At 41.0% G+C, this 17,247-nt stretch overlaps 1 protein-coding gene across 16 annotated transcripts in view; it reads left to right on the top strand.

Moving 5' to 3' along the window:
* The window catches only part of ANKS1A (ankyrin repeat and sterile alpha motif domain containing 1A), a 178,517-nt gene that overhangs the window by 61,343 nt on the left and 99,927 nt on the right, over positions 1-17,247 (top strand). For 10 of the 16 annotated variants that reach the window (XM_070585881.1, XM_070585883.1, XM_070585882.1 and 7 more), the window contains exons 2-4: positions 7,257-7,337; positions 9,119-9,275; positions 11,154-11,216. In XM_070585881.1, the coding sequence (XP_070441982.1) occupies positions 7,257-7,337; positions 9,119-9,275; positions 11,154-11,216 (301 nt within the window). The remainder of the gene's footprint in view (positions 1-7,256; positions 7,338-9,118; positions 9,276-11,153; positions 11,217-17,247) is intronic. The other 6 variants (XM_070585889.1, XM_070585893.1, XM_070585894.1 and 3 more) reach the window with 1 other exon arrangement.

Consider the following 17,247-nt stretch of genomic DNA (forward strand, 5'->3'; position numbering starts at 1 on the left):
CTGCCTGCCTCCCCATTCTTGCATTCACCATTCTTTTACTTGCTTGCTCCAGCCACTCACAATTACTTACATTTGCCCCAGTTTCCTGGGGCTACTCAGAGGACCTTGAATTTGGGTGTTTCCTCTTTGTTGCTTCTGCCTGGCTGATTCCTTCTAAACTTTAAGGCTCAGCTCAAGTATTTCCTCTTCTGCAAAGCCTCCACTATTCCCGTTTCCCCATGAGGTACCTTTTGCATACTTCCTTTCCAAAATGGCACACACTGTGCAGTATTGTCATTTGTTTACTTGTCTGACTTCCCCAGTCTACTCCAGGGTGGAGACTATGTAGCACCCTGGCATATGGAATGTCGTGCCTAAACATTTATTGCATTGAACTGGATTGGTCACTCTCCTGTTCCATTGAGATGCCATTACTTGTCTGAGTAAGTAAGCCGTTAAGTAGCTGGACAACCACAGGAAACAAGCTTACTGCCAGCTAAGAGCCACTTTAAGATATCATTTGGTCCCGAAATCTGATCCCACAGAATTGTCCCAGATGAAAGCAGGCTGGGCGCTTTGGTTCCAACTTAGGGTTTGTCTGTCTCTGTGTTTCATGTATAGAGGTCTCACATGCAGTATTCTTGTATATCCCATCGAGAGATTGTTGCCACCTTTAACGGATGCTACATAGAAACCATGTTACACTGGGGTAGCAGCTTGGTACAAAGCGAATGTTAGAAGTTGCAAACTGGTTGCCCTGGGCCAATTCCTTGCATTGTGCTGTGCTCTTGAAAAACATGAAGGATTCCCGTAAAGGGCTTAAAACGTGTAGTTCGCAGGAGCAGCATAAAGAATTCACTGTGGTTCCAGGTCAAACGTGATAAATGCTGTGGTGAAGGTGCAGTGGGTGATCTGGAAAGTCTGAGGAGGGTGAGATTAATATCAGCCAGGGCAATGAGGAAAGGAGTTGTGGCTCAGGACTTTTGAGCTGGGCCACTTTCTGTGCTGGATGGAATAAGTGTCTCAGCGTATTTTCTGCCGTTCTTATTTGACTTCATGGAGACTTTACGCAATTTTACCCTAAGTTTTTGCCTGATATTTGCTAGGTCTAAAGAGTGATAAGTAAATTTAAATATGGGTATTGATGGACCTTTTAAATCGGGTAGGAGGAGCCCTGGTTCCCTCTTCATGGTTTGGACTTGATCCTATGCCTCTTCTCCTTGTCTTGAAAGTGCTCTCCCTTTCCTTCAGTGTGGACTTTGTATCTTCCTCCCTTTTCTGCTGCTGGCATTTAGCCCAGAGCCTGGCACGTAGTAGACGCTCTGTGGGTGCTCGTTGAGCTGAGCTCACCTTGGTGTTCTTTGTATCTGGTCCCTGTGACAGAGCTCCCTGCTCCTCCCTGCTCTTCAGCTACACATCAAGCCTGTTCCTTCTCAGGGCTTTTGCATTTGATGCTTGCACTGCCTGTCTCCCTCAGACGCCCACACCACTCGTTCCTTCACTTTATTTGGATCTCTTCTCAAAGATCACCATCAAGAGGTCTTTCCTGAGTACCTTATTTAAAGTGTCACCCCTGTTAGATTTTATCCCCTTACTTTGCTTTATCTGCTTCCTTTGTTTTGCTCATGGCAGTTATCCCTACTTGGCACCATACTATTTATTTGTTTATTCACTCACTCTCCATCCCCTAGAATTCAAGCTCCGTGAGGGCAGAGACTGTCTTTTCCCATCTGCATCTATAGCCCCTAGAACAGCACCTGGCACATAGAGGGCATGCTTCACATCTCTTGAATACATGCACAAGTAGCCCCATGCGTAGGACCTCTTTTAACGTCTGTCTCACGGTATAGAGTGGTCTGTGTCTGTATGGCCTGTTATTATTCATCAGTTGCTGCAGATCCAACATGCTGTGCCACATACAAATGTATAGTCAGTTTTTAAATGAATGGAGAGAGGCCTTTGAGGTGGGATTCAAAAGCCACAGGTTCTCATCAATCATATTCTTCCTTGCTTTGTCCAGTATCTTTAGATGCTATCTCAAAGTATAGGTGCTTCTGAGTCATAGAAGGCTACGTTTGCTGTGCTTCAACATCATGTCTGTGCAGTTGGATTCCTATGACACATTTTAGACCTCTTAACCCTAATGCTATTAACCTGGCTCAAGACAGTTTCTAGTTTCCATGAGCCATGTAAGTCCTGGGGAGCCTATCACAGTAGAATTTATAGATGCAGAGATGGTGGTTTGAAGGATTAAGTGACTTGTCCAAGGTCACACAACTGACAAGTGGCAGAGGCAGGTTTTGAAGTTAGATTGGCTGACTGCAGAGCCTAAACTCTTAACCTGGGTTCTAGTTTCTTCCTGCAAGATTGCTGTGGCCACTCTAGGACCCATCAAGATTAGCCTGAGAGTTTGTTCTACAAGTCAAGGGCAACTATGATATTTCTGCACAATCTATATAGGTTAGACTTTGTTTAGAAATCTTCTGGATCGTTTTTGGGTTTTTTTTCCGGGTTCTTTTGGTGCATTGTGTTCTGCTTTTGTTTGCTGCCGGTGAGCAGCCTATTGGTACTTGTGTTTTAGAAAAACATAATAGGGCACGCTGTGATAGGGAGGAAGACCTAGATTGTAAATAGTTCTTTTCTTGGGCTGCCAAAAAGGAAGAAACTTGGGTGGAAGGGGATGTTACTACCATCCTGTCTGAAGCTAAAATTCCAAGCAGAGATTACAGTTTTCATTTTCATTTAGGTTTTGTTATTTTTTAATATATTCCCATTCCCCCAAATTTCTAGATGGGCGTTTTGAGGAAATGCCAGTTGGAAATATTGCAGCTTTACGTAGGCAAGTCCTTATCTTTCTTCCTTGTCTTTTCTAATGGTTTTGAGGTAGTTTTAGTACTGGTATAGGATAACCAGACTTAATCACCTCTAAACCAGAGATATGGAGGTAAAAGGTAGAAAATGACAGAGGGCTTGCTCAGTCCTGTCTTTTTGTTAAAAGCAAGGGTAGTTTAAATCTTACTTTTAAGTTTTAAGGTTACTTTGGGCCTGGATTGAGATGGCTGAAGAGATAACAGATTCCTAATGGAGTGCTAGGAGCTGACAGACCTGTGCTCCCAACTGCTTTAACCTGTGTTGGTATTTCCTCTTTCCAAACACCACTTGGTTTATTCCAGCCATCTTGCTATTTGAATTACGTTCAGCCTTGTTTGATTGCATCTTCGCTTCATCTTGTCATCCCAGTTAGATCCTAAAGTCCTTGTTTGGCCAGATGCCAAGAGCTCCATAAATGGGAATATTGGATCTGACACTGATTTGGCTGTGATTTGGGCAAATAATTTGTTTTTGGATTTTAGTGTTACTTATTTTATAATAGAATGATAATTTTTGTCTTGTGGGACAATTTGAAAATAAGTATAAAAACAGTACTTCCTAGATTTTCCAGATCCATTTCACTTTCCACCACTTTAATCCATTGTCAGGCAGAGGTAATGCAATTTTTGGTTTAGAAAATGAGGTCATCATACAAGTGTGACAAAGAGATATAAATGCTTTTAACTCTTTGTTTGGAAGGTGTTATAGGAATCCAAGCTTAATGGAAGATGAGGATACCAGGATGTACCCCAGGCTCCTGACCTTGTCACCAGCATCCTTAATTGACAATAAACAAATAACCTAGATATGAAAGCACACATATCCTCTCTTTTATCTTAAAATTTGTGTTAAGATTTTAAGCCTAGGGGTCGGCCCAGTGGCGCAGTGGTTAAGTGCACACATTCCATTTTGGTGGCCCCAGGTTCACCAGTTCGGATCCTGGGTGCGGGCATGGCACCGCTTGGCAAGCCATGCTGTGTCAGGCATCCCACATATAAAGTGGAGGAAGATGGGCACGGATGTTAGCTCAGGGCCAGTCTTCCTCAGCAAAAAGAGGAGAGTTGGCGGCAGATGTTAGCTCAGGGCTAATCTACATCAAAAAAAAAACAAAACAAAAAGAAAAGAAAAAGATTTTAAGTCTAATACCTCCATGCTTGTTAAAGTGGCCTGTGTCACACATATGTAACCATTTATTATTAACATTTTGAATTTTTTTGGTCTTTTCCCTATGCATAGGTTCTTTCCCTTTTCTTTTTAAAAATTATTATTGTATATATACTACATGCATTCTTATTGTACGTGTTTTAAACTGTGTGGTAGAACACAGAGCAGAACATGAAAGTCCCTCTTTAGCAGTCTGCAGTGCCCCCAACACACGTTTCCTTTCCCAGAGGTAACCACTGTCAACACCTGATGAGCACTTTTCCCATCGCCATCCACACGTGTGCGTGCGTGTGTGTGCGTGTACTTATAAAACAGGGGCTCATATTTTGTGTTGTATACAATGGCTTTTTTCTTTCTCACTTACCATACACAGCATGTCTTGGGAAATCTCTCTTTCCATGTCAGGACATACAGGTCCAACTCATTTTCTTTTCTTTCCTTTCCTTTGTTGTTACTCTTGTTATTAATGGTTATAGAATAATTCATTTTATGGGTGTACCTGATATTTATCTGCTCACCTATTGATAGATGTTACATTTTTAGTTTTTACTCTTACAGTGAAGCAGTCTTGTACAAGTGTGTGTCTTTGTGCATATGTACAAGTATTTCTGTTGGATAGTTGCCTAGAAGTTGAAATGTTGGCTCAAAGTAAATGCCTATTTTTGGTTTGGGTGCAGGCTGCCAAATTTTTTCCCAAAGGAATTCACCAATTTAAACTCATACCAGTGGTATTTAAGGGTGCTTATTTCCCTGATCGTTACAAACACTTTATAATGTCATTATTTTCATTTTTTTGTCAGTCTGAAAGATGAAAAGTGGTATGTGATTATTTTAATTTGTGTTCTTCTAAGTTGTGGCTCTGTAGATCTAACCTTGTCTGATTTCTGCCTTTTAGGAATTATTCAACATTACCAGTTACTTGAGGACATCTTTTCTTAATTTCTTGGGCTGAATCTACCTGTCTGTCTATCTATCTATCTATCATCTATCTATGGTGTAGGGTAAGAATCATTTCTGTCACTTTGTAGAACTTTAAACAGGAGGTGAAGTAAACTTGTGCACTCAATCTACTATCCTGATAGATTTCCCTCATATATTCTTTCTCTACAATATTTACAATTTTGTTTCTTTTTTCTCCTTAACATTATATTGTAATGTCTATTTTGTCTTATCATGTAAATGGGATATGATATTCTACTATGTGTCTATACCTTAGTTATCATAATCATTTCTCTATTGATGGACTTTAGGGCTATTTCCAAAATTTTATTGTTATAAATAATGCTGCTTCCAACATCTGAGCATAAAGGCTCTGGGACCAGATGGTTTTCCTGGGGATTCTTTATAATTTTAGTGCTTTAAGTCAGTGATTCCTAAATATGGAAATGGGTGGATAGCTGCACAGCTAATCTATGACTGAAACCTAACACTGACACCATCCAATAACAAAAGCACAGCAAGCAAAAACTTTAGACTTGCCTCACTTATGAATGCAGATGTGACAATCCTAAGTAAAATACTCTCAAGTAGAATTCACTGACATGGCCATAATGGATAATGGCCAAATAAGATTTATTCCAGCGATGAAAGAAAGGCTCAATATTAAGAAACCTTTTGATAGCAATATATTGGTTAGTTAAATGTGAAAAACTGTGATTATCTCCAGAGATGCAGAAAATGCATTTAAATTAAACGACTATTTCTTTTTATTTTTTCCTGAGATTGGCACCTGAGCTAACAGCAGTTGCCAGTCTTCTTCCCCACTCCCCGACTTCTTCTCCCCAAAGCTCCCCCCAACCCCAGTACATAGTTGTATATCCTAGCTGGAGGTCCTTCCAGTTCTGCTATGTGGGACGCTGCCTCAGCATGGCCTGATGAGCGAAGCCATGTTCGCACCCAGGATCTGAACCAGTGAAACCCTAGGCCGCTGAAGCAGAGTGTGTGAACTTAACCACTAGGCCATGGGGCCAACCCTAAACAGCTATTTCTAATAACACTTTAAAAAGGAAAAAAATAAGAAACTTCCTTTAGTTGTTTCAGAGTGTCTACCTCAAACCAACTGCCAACAACATTAGAGACATTCTCATTAAAAGCAAGGACAAAACAAGGCTGCCCTCTACTACTTAATGGTATTTTAGAAGCTCTGGCCAATGCAGTAAGGTGTGAAACGAAATCAGAACTAAAGCTTTGAGAATTAAATAAGATGACGTTTCAGCCTTCTTAGTATGGTGTTTCTAATTCAAATAAGGTACCGAAATTGTAGATTCTCTTGTTATTCTTTTTATTACCAATAAGACACATCCACAAAGGAAAGACAAAGTTGTCTCTTGCATCTTTTTTGGAGGGGAGGAGCAGCTCCTGCTTGCTTGCTTGCTTATTTATTTATTTATGTTGAGGTAACATTGGTTATAACATTATATAAATTTCAGGTGTACATCATTATATTTTGACTTCTGTGTAGACTACATTGTGTTCATCACCAAAAGTCTAGTTGCTACCTGTCACTGTACAAATGAACTCCTTTACCCTTTTCACCTTCCTCCCACCCTCCTCCCCCTCTAGAAACCACCAGTCTATTCTCCGTATCTATGTGTTTGTTTGTTTGTTGTTGTTGTTTTATCATCTATACATGAGTGAGATTATATGGTATTTGCCTTTCCTTGTCTGACTTATTTTGCTTAGTGTAATAATCTCACGGTCTATCCATGTTGTCGCAAATGGCATTTCTTGCATCTTAACATGTGTATCCTGGTGCATTTACCATTGTGGGTTCTTTGACCTTGGTCCTTGAGGTTGAATCGTCCTGATTATCTATCTGGTCCATGTTGAGGTCTCAAGCCTTGAGTTACTGCCATAGAGGTGGGTGCTCAATACCTGTGACTGGCTGAGTGGTTTAGTTCAGTGATATTTTTGATGACCTTTCAAGGAGCTGTTCTTACAATCTTGGGAGTGATCAGAGGCACGAGTCCCAGACTGAGTGAATAATGACGTTACAGATGAGGAGACGGTACAGAAGAACAAGCTCTTAAATGATGGCACTCTTGTCTTGATAGTGGACTCCTTGTTCAGTAAACTGTTTGTACCCTCAGTACTACGCATTCCTGCAGTAAATAGCTGCTGTCCTTTATCAGGTGTCATTTGGAAGTAACCAATTTGGTTCAATACCATACAGAATTCTTTTCCAAGCAGCTAGCTCTCTCTAAATTTGATTTGTGACTTCAGTCTTTTTTTGTTCCCTATAGCATCTGGAGAGGGCCAAATGTGAACTGTGTTGACAGCACTGGGTATACACCTCTGCACCATGCTGCTTTGAATGGCCATAAGTAAGTATTCACGTGCTACATTCCTGCCCTACCCTTCAGAACCCAGGACTTCATATTGTCTTTCTTGCTTCCTGTAAAGGTGTACTAAGCAGTGGTGCTGAGAAGCAGAGAAAAACAAACTAAATTTAGTCCATCCAGAATCCTTGAGTCTCTCTTTAGTGTATAATTTAAACATCCTTCCTTACTCCACCCTCCAAGAAACCTTTAACCAAAGATTAAGTTTTACTTTTTCCTCTGCTCGTCCTTTTCCCCTCTGAAATGGTGCAGTGCCATACAATTATATGAATATCAAGATCAAATCTGGGGCAGCCAGGTCCTCAAGGGGCTGGATAATCTATTAGGTAACCAGCCCCTTTATAAACTGAGTGCTCATGAGAAACTTTCCTTCTGTTAAAGTAGTTATTTATTTACTCTGTCTTTTTGTTTGCCATTCTTTCCTCATAAAATTAACCTTGCAGATAATAAGAACCATTTTTAAGGGAAAAGAATACATGAATAATATGGCCTATTTAATTCTCTTAAGTATAGAGAGGTTATTCAGAATTGGGTGGGATTAGTGTGGAAAGTTTTCTGGAGAAGGTGTGCTTTGGGGGGAATTAGAAAGAAGAAGGCGTAGGTTTAGATGACTTGGCAGCCCATAGAGGGTGCTGCCCTTCAAGTGAGGGAGAATCTGATGGCTCAGAGAAGGGACAGGCACGGTTATGGGGTATGACGAGTATATTTGCCGGGATGCGGGAGAATGGAAACCAGCGTGTAGCAGAATAGAGGACGTTAAAGAGAGTCTGAGGCATCATACTATAGGACATAAACAGAAGTTTAGTTTTTATGAGGAGGGATTACTGGAACCATTTGAGATTTTTCTGAGCAAGGAGCAGCAGGGCCTTCACCACCTTATGCTATTCTGTATCACTTGTCCAATATTTGGCCCAGCCTAGCTGACTCTGATGTGCCAGAAAGAGGCCCCTGTTGTTTCTGTCTACGTTAAGCTTTTCTAAAATATGGTGAATGTGATCGTTATGTCTTTTCTGTAGCCATCTTAGACATAGACAAAACTAATGAGAAATCTGTAGAGATCCCTCCTCCGTTAAATCATGGGGTGACCTGAATTAAAGTGAATCTTGGACTTAAATAACTATAGCTTGTTAGACAAGTTCATCTCCAAATGCTGTTTTTATTTACACTGAGAATTTTCTTTGACCTCTTGTGCATGGGGATAATTATACACTTATATCTGCTTAATTAGTGGTGTCACCAAGAAGAAAACCAAGTCCTTCTTTCTGGATGTATCAAATGATACCATATGTGTCTGGCTTATGTTTGCAACAACTTTAATTCTGCTCTGCCTGTCCGCTTTCAGCTCCCACATCGATAAATGCTCTGAATAATGTGGTGAATAATGATATTTGTCTTGCATGGCTACTTTTATGTAAATTCTATCCCTGAATGCTGTTTAAACATCATAAACAAGGAAACATTGCAAGGTTTAGACAAGAGGACCAGACATTTTGAAAATAATGGAAAATAGATGGATTAGAAGCCTAGATAAATTGGGAGGTGATGAGTCAGTATAGCATGGCTCAGGATTGTTCAGCCGTGTGTCTACAGCTGTACAAGTAGCACATGGGATAAAAGCAAGAGACTGGGCAGTGAGCTCAGGTAGAGATAGGGGAGCCAAATGAGATAATATCTGTGAAAGGGCTTTGTGCTATACAAATGTAAAGAGCTGTTAGTAGGAAAGACTTCTGAGACCTGCAAACTCATGGTTGATTTTTGCCTTCTAGGGATGTGGTCGAGGTTCTTCTGAGGAACGATGCCCTGACCAACGTGGCTGATTCTAAAGGCTGTTATCCTCTGCACTTGGCAGCCTGGAAAGGAGATGCCCAGATAGTGCGGTTGCTCATCCATCAAGGGCCCTCACACACCAAAGTCAATGAACAGGTCGGAAGGAAGGGAAGCTTTCTTCCATTCACCTGCAGCCAGACCTTGGCAGCCCCATCACCATCTCAGCCTCTTAGCTCAAATCTCAGGGAACCAGCTCTTCCATGCCTTAAGAGTGATTCCCTCCTCCCAGCACTACTACTCTTAGTACATCAGGGAAATTTTATACTGTGAGGATGCACTTTATATGCATTTGAATCATGCAGATTTGAAATATTACTGTAATAAAGATATAAAAGCTGACCTCATGCAAAATTTGAAATAATGCAAATCCTGTAAAATTGCTTCGAGTCCATTTCAAACTGGTCAGCTTAATTAATTGTAAATTATATTTATGCCATTGGTATGGCAATACAACTTTAGCTGGTAAACAAAAATAGTCCCAGTGCATCTGAGTACTATGTGAACCATGCCATTGTTTTACATACATCAGAAGTTGCAGAAGTGGAAGTACTCATGGTCGTGCTGAAAAATGAACTCACAAAAACATGTGAGTGGAGGTCCAAGGTGATTCAAAAGAATGATCATTTTCGTGGTGTCTTCTAATGTTAATTGCAGTGACCATGCTTTGACAAAGCAGAAATAATTCTTAGAAAATAAAAAGGTCCGCATTTGAGCAAAAATACCTTGCAATGGCGATGGATTTAAGTACTCTGAGACTCTCCCTCCTCTTCTTTACGTTTATTCCTTTGGAAAAGTTATACTTGAATTATGCAAGTTCTAGACAAGCCTCTCATAAAATCAACTCCCTGTAATTTGGACTGAGATTGTGTGTCCATTTGAGAGGGGATGGGCTTTCACTATGTGATAAGCCATTCACCTGTTTTCCTCTCTGCTCTGAACTGAAGCAGGTACTTAGTTGGTTGAATGAGAGAGATGCTGCTCTTTCTCACTAAGCTTAGGACTATTTTCCTAATGACTTTGCTGAGAGGAGATTGTTAAATTACCTGTAGGATTAGATCAGGCTTATTCCTCAAAAAATAGATCATTCTTGCGAGTCCATCACATTCTCAGTGAGCTGTTGAGAGCATGACTTTGATTCAGAGAAGGGCAGCTTCACTCTGAGGTGTAAGAAAATTAAAGCGGTGCTCCCAGATCCCTCAGTTTCAAGATTGTGTATGTATAGCTGTTAATCAGTTTCCCTTTCCCCTTTCGGGCTATATTTTCTGGATAGGTGAGCAACAGACATTTAAGATCATCAATGAGGATGTTTGTTTTATAACATTAGGAATGATAATTGTCTCTTTGGAATTGCCTCTTTAGAATCTAAGTGCGATTGTACTCCTCCTGGCTAAAGTGATTATAATTTCTCTTATCTGGAGGAAATTTATAAAGAATTTTGCTTTTAACTAATATTCCTCAATGTTGAAAAAACTAGTCACGCATTAAAGCCCTTCTCATTTAAGAAATTTTCAGCTACCACTTCTAATCCTGTCTTTGCTCACTTTTGCCTTGGAACACAGCTGCTTGGATTTTTGAGCCACTTGGCTGTGCTAGCTTGTCGTGCTCACAGCCACCTCCTGCCTGGAGTATCACTGATGGGTGGGACCCCAGCCCCGTGCTTTGGCAGGCAGGTGGGTGGGCCAGAGGCTGGGCAAGACATCTGCAATAACTTGAGGAACCTAATGGATCTAGGCAGTAGTTACAAGTATTGCACCGATTTATTTAAAAACCATCAATATGGTTCTAGTTGGCTGCTTGGATAAGAGGGAGAGAGAAGTGCTGTGCCCTGGAGGTTGTCTTCCCCATTAACTTCCTGTTGAGGCACCCCGAGGGCAGGCCACGTTGTTCTAGTGTTGGCCCCCTCGGGGCTATACGTTGCTTTGATATATTTCATCCATTTTATCATCACATTTTCTTTTCCTCTCCTTTTTATAGAATGCTCTTGCGATCAAAGAACTCAAAAAGTACGGCCCCTTTGATCCTTATATCAATGCCAAGGTGTGTACTTTGCTGCCAGGATTTCTCTGCATCATTTCTCCAAGCTGTACTTTCTTTTTGGTCCTCTCTGGCTTCCACTCTTGTCCACTCAGGCTCCTCCTCATTACCCTGACTGTTGTCCGCTTCAGCTCATCTGCTTTTGACTTGTCTGGGAATGGGAACATGCAGCTTCAGTGGGTTTTGGTTTTGTTTTTAAAACCCATACTAATTCTCGAAAGGATGGGTGCTTTTCCTGGAATGTCTGAAAAGCTTAGAAGTGCCAAAATGGGGAAATAGAAGGGACCATAGTATATACATAATTTACTATTGTGATTTCTAAAATCATTTAAATTCAAAAAAGAAGAATGCAATTGAAAGATGTCAAACAAATTAGCTTACTTTTTAATAAGCATAGAAAAATGATTAAATTGTAGTTCCTGGATTTTTAAAAAAATTTTTTATTCTGCTTTATGTATTTCTTTTGAAGTGGAATCTGATTTTCAGTAGCATGTGATGGAGTTGTAGGGGAGGGGGTATGAGTGACTCCATTTTACTCTTTTTTTCTTTAAAGATTTTATTTTCTTTTTTCTCCCCAAAGCCTCCTGGTACACAGTTGTATATTTTTAGTTGTGGGTCCTTCTATTTGTGGCATGTGGGATGCCCCCTCAACATGGCCTGACGAGTGGTGCTATGTCTGCGCCCAGGATCCAAACCTGCGAAACCCTGGGCCACCAAAGTGGAGTGTGCAAACTTAATCACTTGGCCACGGGGCGGCCCCTCCATTTTACTCTTAAAAGCAGCAGTTAAGTGCGCACGTTCTGCTTTGGTGGCCCGGGGTTCGCTGGTTTGGATCCCGGGTGCACACGTGGCACCACTTTGCATGCCATGCTGTGGTAGGCGTCCCACATATAAAGTAGAGGAAGATGGGCACGGATGTTAGCTCACGGTCAGTCTTCCTCAGCGAAAAGAGGATTGGCAGCAGTTAGCTCAGGGCTAATCTTCCTAAAAACAAAAAAAACCTGTTGCTTATGGCTTCCCTCTCATTTCCTTGAGTTTATGCATTTCTGCCTGGGGCTTTAAAGCCTCAGTCCCTTCTCCTCAGCCCTTAGCTTCTCTCTCTGCTTGGTCACTCTGGTCCTTTGGAAGGGCTATGAAATAGGAAATGAAGTTGCAGGGCCAAGCAGGGCGCTTGCCTTGAGCCTCCCTCCCTGTGAGGCTGGGGCGAGTAATGGTCTGAGAGGCCTGGTGATGAATGGCCCAGCCCTGCTGGCCTCGCTGCCGCGGGCCTTCACCACATCAGAAGGCGGAGCTTGTGGGTTGGGTGATGGTGTTAGCCTCTTTCCTCAGTGCTCTCAGCTGCTGGTTTTGATCCGAGTTTCATTTGGATGAGGTTTGCTTTTTGGCAACAATCTGGAGTTTGGTTGAGTCACTCCATTATTCACATTAGCTACCTTTGACTTGCCCTCAATACAGCAGCCTCAGGGAAGGGAAACATAAGGTGCTGCTGCGTGTTTAAAAGGGCAAGGCAGATATTTCACGTTTTTCTTTGAGAAACACTGGTTTAGCAAATGGCGCTCCCCATGGGCTGGACCTAGGCAGACTCTACGGCAGATTTTGTTCAGCTGTTGGACCTTATTGGTGGAGAAGCAGTTTGATCTGGGAGTAGTGTAACACGTTAGCTTTTATTTTGGCCCACTCTTTAAATTCTGTTTTCTAATCTTCAAAATAGGAAGATACTCTATCTTAGTTTTCTTCTTTTTTCTGGAAGTGGTGCGGTAAAGTGGAAAACTCTCCCAGGTCACAATCTTTCAAGTCAGACGTGAGTTTCAATTCTGTGCTGCCACTTACTGGTTTTGTTGATTTAAACAACTTACTTAATTTCTCTGAGCCTCAGTTTCTTCTTCTGTAAAATGGAGTATGCCATCTACCTTGCTGGTTTGTTTTGGAGTTTAAATTAGATAATATACGTAAAGTAAAAATATCTGGTAACTAGTAATATTTGAGATCCTAATTTTCAAAGATATATATAATGTGGTATTTCTGAAACAGCATTTTGGAATTTTTTCTTTGTTACTAGTGGGCGAAGTTTAATGAAATGTCGCTCAATTAGTTTATTCAGGGTTTTGTTTTGGGATGAGGTACCTCGAAGTGATTGTTTTCCCACTCAGTGGTTAGTTTAGTTAGCTTATAAAACTCTGATTAAAGGGTCAGATTTTGGTTCTTGAAAGCACACTTTTCAATTCCTTATTTTGCACACATAGAAGAAAATTAGTCTAAGTGGAATAAGAACATAATTCTCTTTTTGCCTCCCCACTTCAGGCATTCAGGGATAAAGCTGTTGGGGTTGTGCTAGCAATACAGACTCTCTCTGAGCTGATTTGAATCTCACCTCCCTAGATTTCCTGACTCCGTGGGTTTTTATTGACCTGGCTTGTGTCTAGGAATTGTTTTGCCAAGGGCCGTTTGTGTGCTAAGTTCTGTGAGGCACTTGTAGAAATGAAGAAGTCTCGGATGCCTTTCCTGGGAGCAGAAATAATTTTCTTGAGCTTTCATCTTCCTCTCGACATATGGAGTCTTTCCTTTTCCAGCAAATCAGCACAAACCAGTCCGAATAGAAGTCATCCTTAGCTAAGGTGGAACTATTAAAACTATTTATTTACTCCCTTTTAAAACAATTTTAACTAAATCTGAACGTCATAAGATGAGCAACAGACAAATTAGTTTTATGGTAGATCTGTTTTTCTATACACTTAAAAATAATTCACAGTTTTAGAGCTGGAAGAGACCTGGAAGTTATCCAGACCAGTTGTTGCCACATGCTGATCAGCTTGTCTGGTTGCATGAGAATCACCTAGACAGCTTTTATAAAACTTTCTATTTTGAAAAAATTTCCAACTTATAAAAAGTTGCAAGAGTAATGCAATGAACTGCGTTATACTCTTCTCCTAGATTCACCAATTGTTAACATTTTGTCACATTTGCACTCTCTCTCTCTTTCTCTCTGTAATTATTGTTGTAGGTGATGATGAACTAGTTGAGATTAAGTCATGGACATCATGACCCTTTAACCCCAAATGCTTCAGCATGTATCTCCTAAGAACAAGGACATCTCCTTTTATAACCACAATACGGTCATCAATTTCAGAAAATTCAACGTTGTACAATACTGTTATCTAATATAGAATCCATGTTCCAATTTCACCAATTGTCACAATAATGTTCTTTAGAGAAGGTTTTTTTCTGGTCCTGGATCCTGTGCAGGATCATGCATAATCTGGAATAATCCCTCAGCTTTTCTTAGCCTTTCATGATATTGATGTTTTTGAAAAATACAGATCAGTTCTTTTGTAGACTCTCTCTCAGTTTGAGTTAGTCTGATATTCCTAATGATTAGGTTCAGATTATACATTTTTGGCAGGAATGCCACAGGAGTGGTGTTATGTCCTTCCTTTTTAGTACATCACATCACAACACACATGATGTTAGTTTATCTCGTTCTTGTTGATGATGAATGATTGCTTGGTTAAGTTGGTGCTTGTTTAGGTTGCTAAGCTTTTTTTTTTTTTAACTTTTTTTTTTTAAGATTTTATTTTTTTCCTTTTTCTCCCCAAAGTCCCCCAGTACATAGTTGTATATTCTTCGTTGTGGGTCCTTCTAGTTGTGGCATGTGGGACGCTGCCTCAGTGTGGTTTGATGAGCAGTGCCATGTCTGCACCCAGACTTCGAACCAATGAAACACTGGGCCGCCTTGCAGCGGAGTGCACAAACTTAACCACTCGGCCAAGGGGCCAGCACCAGGTTGCTAAGCTTTTTAATAATAGTTTTCCTGGGCTTTACCCTCTTGAGGCACTACCTTGGCACCTCAGTCTGGGGTGGGACTTACTATTAGTTACTTTTAAGCTCCCATGTAATTCCAAAACGGAGCCAGTTTGACAACTACCGATCTAGGCCAACTTTCCACCCAGAGCAGGAATCCTCTTCTCTCACCTGAAAGGTGGGCCCATGTACCCCTTATTTTATTTGCTTGTTTGTTTCTCCCAGTAACAAACAGAATTACTGCTTGGCAGCCTCTTTTTCGATTCCACTGATTTTAGTTTCTTATCCTTGGTTGACATCTGTCTTCCTAAACTTTCCATCTATTGGTCAGACTTCTGCCTTCCAGAGCATTACACAGTGAGTCTCATTCTTCTTCCACATGATGGACTTGGTTCTCATGTGTCTCTTGTCTTCTAAATCTCAGTAGACCCAGTTTATCCTTTTTTGTTGTTCCAATTTTGGTATGTTTCTAGAGTGTAGACCATTGTTGCTACAGAGAGCTGGAACCCAGATGTCCCTAACTTAGGTATCTGTCAACAATGGGCAAGAGTGCAGATGGGCTATAATCTAAGCAAGCACTTGGAAGTGATTGTTTTGAATAGTTTCAGAAGGAGAAAGGTCATGGAAATGTTTCCATATGACTGTTTTGCTGCTTGTAGTTTATGCATATATATAAAATGCATAAATATAATGGGTTTACACATCGAATGGGGTCACCAGATATAAAGGATATAGGGATATTTTTTTCCTTAAACATACTGACCATAGCAAGGAAAAATGAAAGTGGGTCTCAAGATGGGCAGGAATGGAAAGTTTGTGCTAAGACTTTGGAGAAAACTGGAGTGTTTCATTTCAGTCCCTTTCCTCAGTCCAGATTCGTGCTAATATGATTCTGGGAACTCTTGAGGTGTTGTTAGCACCTATGGTATCTTTTGGAAGGTGTGAAAGAGGATTCCAGTGGTAAGGAATCTGTGTTCTCCTTGGAATCCCTTCCTTTCTTGTGCGTCCATGAATCATCATTATCAACTTCCTGCCCTGATAGTTGTCAGGCTCAGAGAGGAGATGGTAGTAAGAGCTCACTGTAATGGCCTCTGTGCAGTAGTCAAGAGATGTAGTCACCACAGATGTAAACTCAAGAGTATTATAGTTAGCAGACCATGTCTGGCAAGACTGAAACGTAAGTATGATGCTTCCTACACTGGGAATATGAATGTAACATTCTGCAGAGATGTGGGTAGGCCATTTTTAACCTAGGCAAGAAATTTGCCTGGTAGCGATCAAGACCTTGCCTTTAGGAAGGCAGCTTTGTGGTAGCTGCCTTAGTTCTGGCAAAAAAAACAAATAGAGAAGACATTTTTTTTCCTGTTGGATAATTTAGAGGTTTACAGTTCTTCAGGCCCTAATGGCATACTTTTTATGAAATCAAGGACAGATTATTCTGGTTGTTGGGAGACAACTTGGATGTAAAAGAGACAACGCTATCTGCGTTAGGGTAAACAAGTTTTTCCAGATTGGAATTTTAATAAGAATAAGCTGAGTTTCTTGGCCCTTGCTGTCATGCTAATCTTGAGATGTAAAACCCTGAGAATCCTCCTAAACTTCTGGGGGTTGCCACTCTGCCTCAGGATCACTCTACAGGAAGCTCCTGTGAGATTTTCTTGATGTAGCCGTCTTTTCATAGTGAGAAAGTGAAGTGACAGCTCTGCGTTCACTCGGGGAACTCATGCCATAGCTTAACAGGAAATGGGCATTCCAAATGGGTGGCGTAAATAGGTTTTTTTTGCCACAGGAACCCCAAGGATTTACTTTCTGCCCAGAGTTTCCCCCTTCCCTTCAGACTTTTAGGTTGACATGGAATTCGTCCCTGGGAGCCAGATGTATCGCTGGAGGCCTTGCTCACTGGCTGTGTTCTGTGGCTAGCGAAGGCTGGCTGCACTGTCTCAGTAGCTGCTCTCCTGAGCTGTGTTTGAGCTCAGTCCTGCTTCCTCTGTTTATGTGTGTACATTTATCTTTGCATGTGGCTTCGCCTACTACCCTTTCTGTCCTTATTTCCTTTTTAAAATTTTCTTTGCTATCATTCTGGCCTTTTGGGTCCTCCCAAAAGCTCTGGATCTTTCTGGTACACTTGGTGTAGCTGGAAAAAATGATGCAGTCAAATGCCAGATCAAAAGCAGATGGAATTGCATGCATGTTTGGGTAACTCCTGGTCTGTTATTTTTAACGTCATTCATAGAAT

This window comes from Equus przewalskii, chromosome 19 (assembly GCF_037783145.1).
Source record: "Equus przewalskii isolate Varuska chromosome 19, EquPr2, whole genome shotgun sequence".
NCBI lineage: Eukaryota > Metazoa > Chordata > Mammalia > Perissodactyla > Equidae > Equus > Equus przewalskii.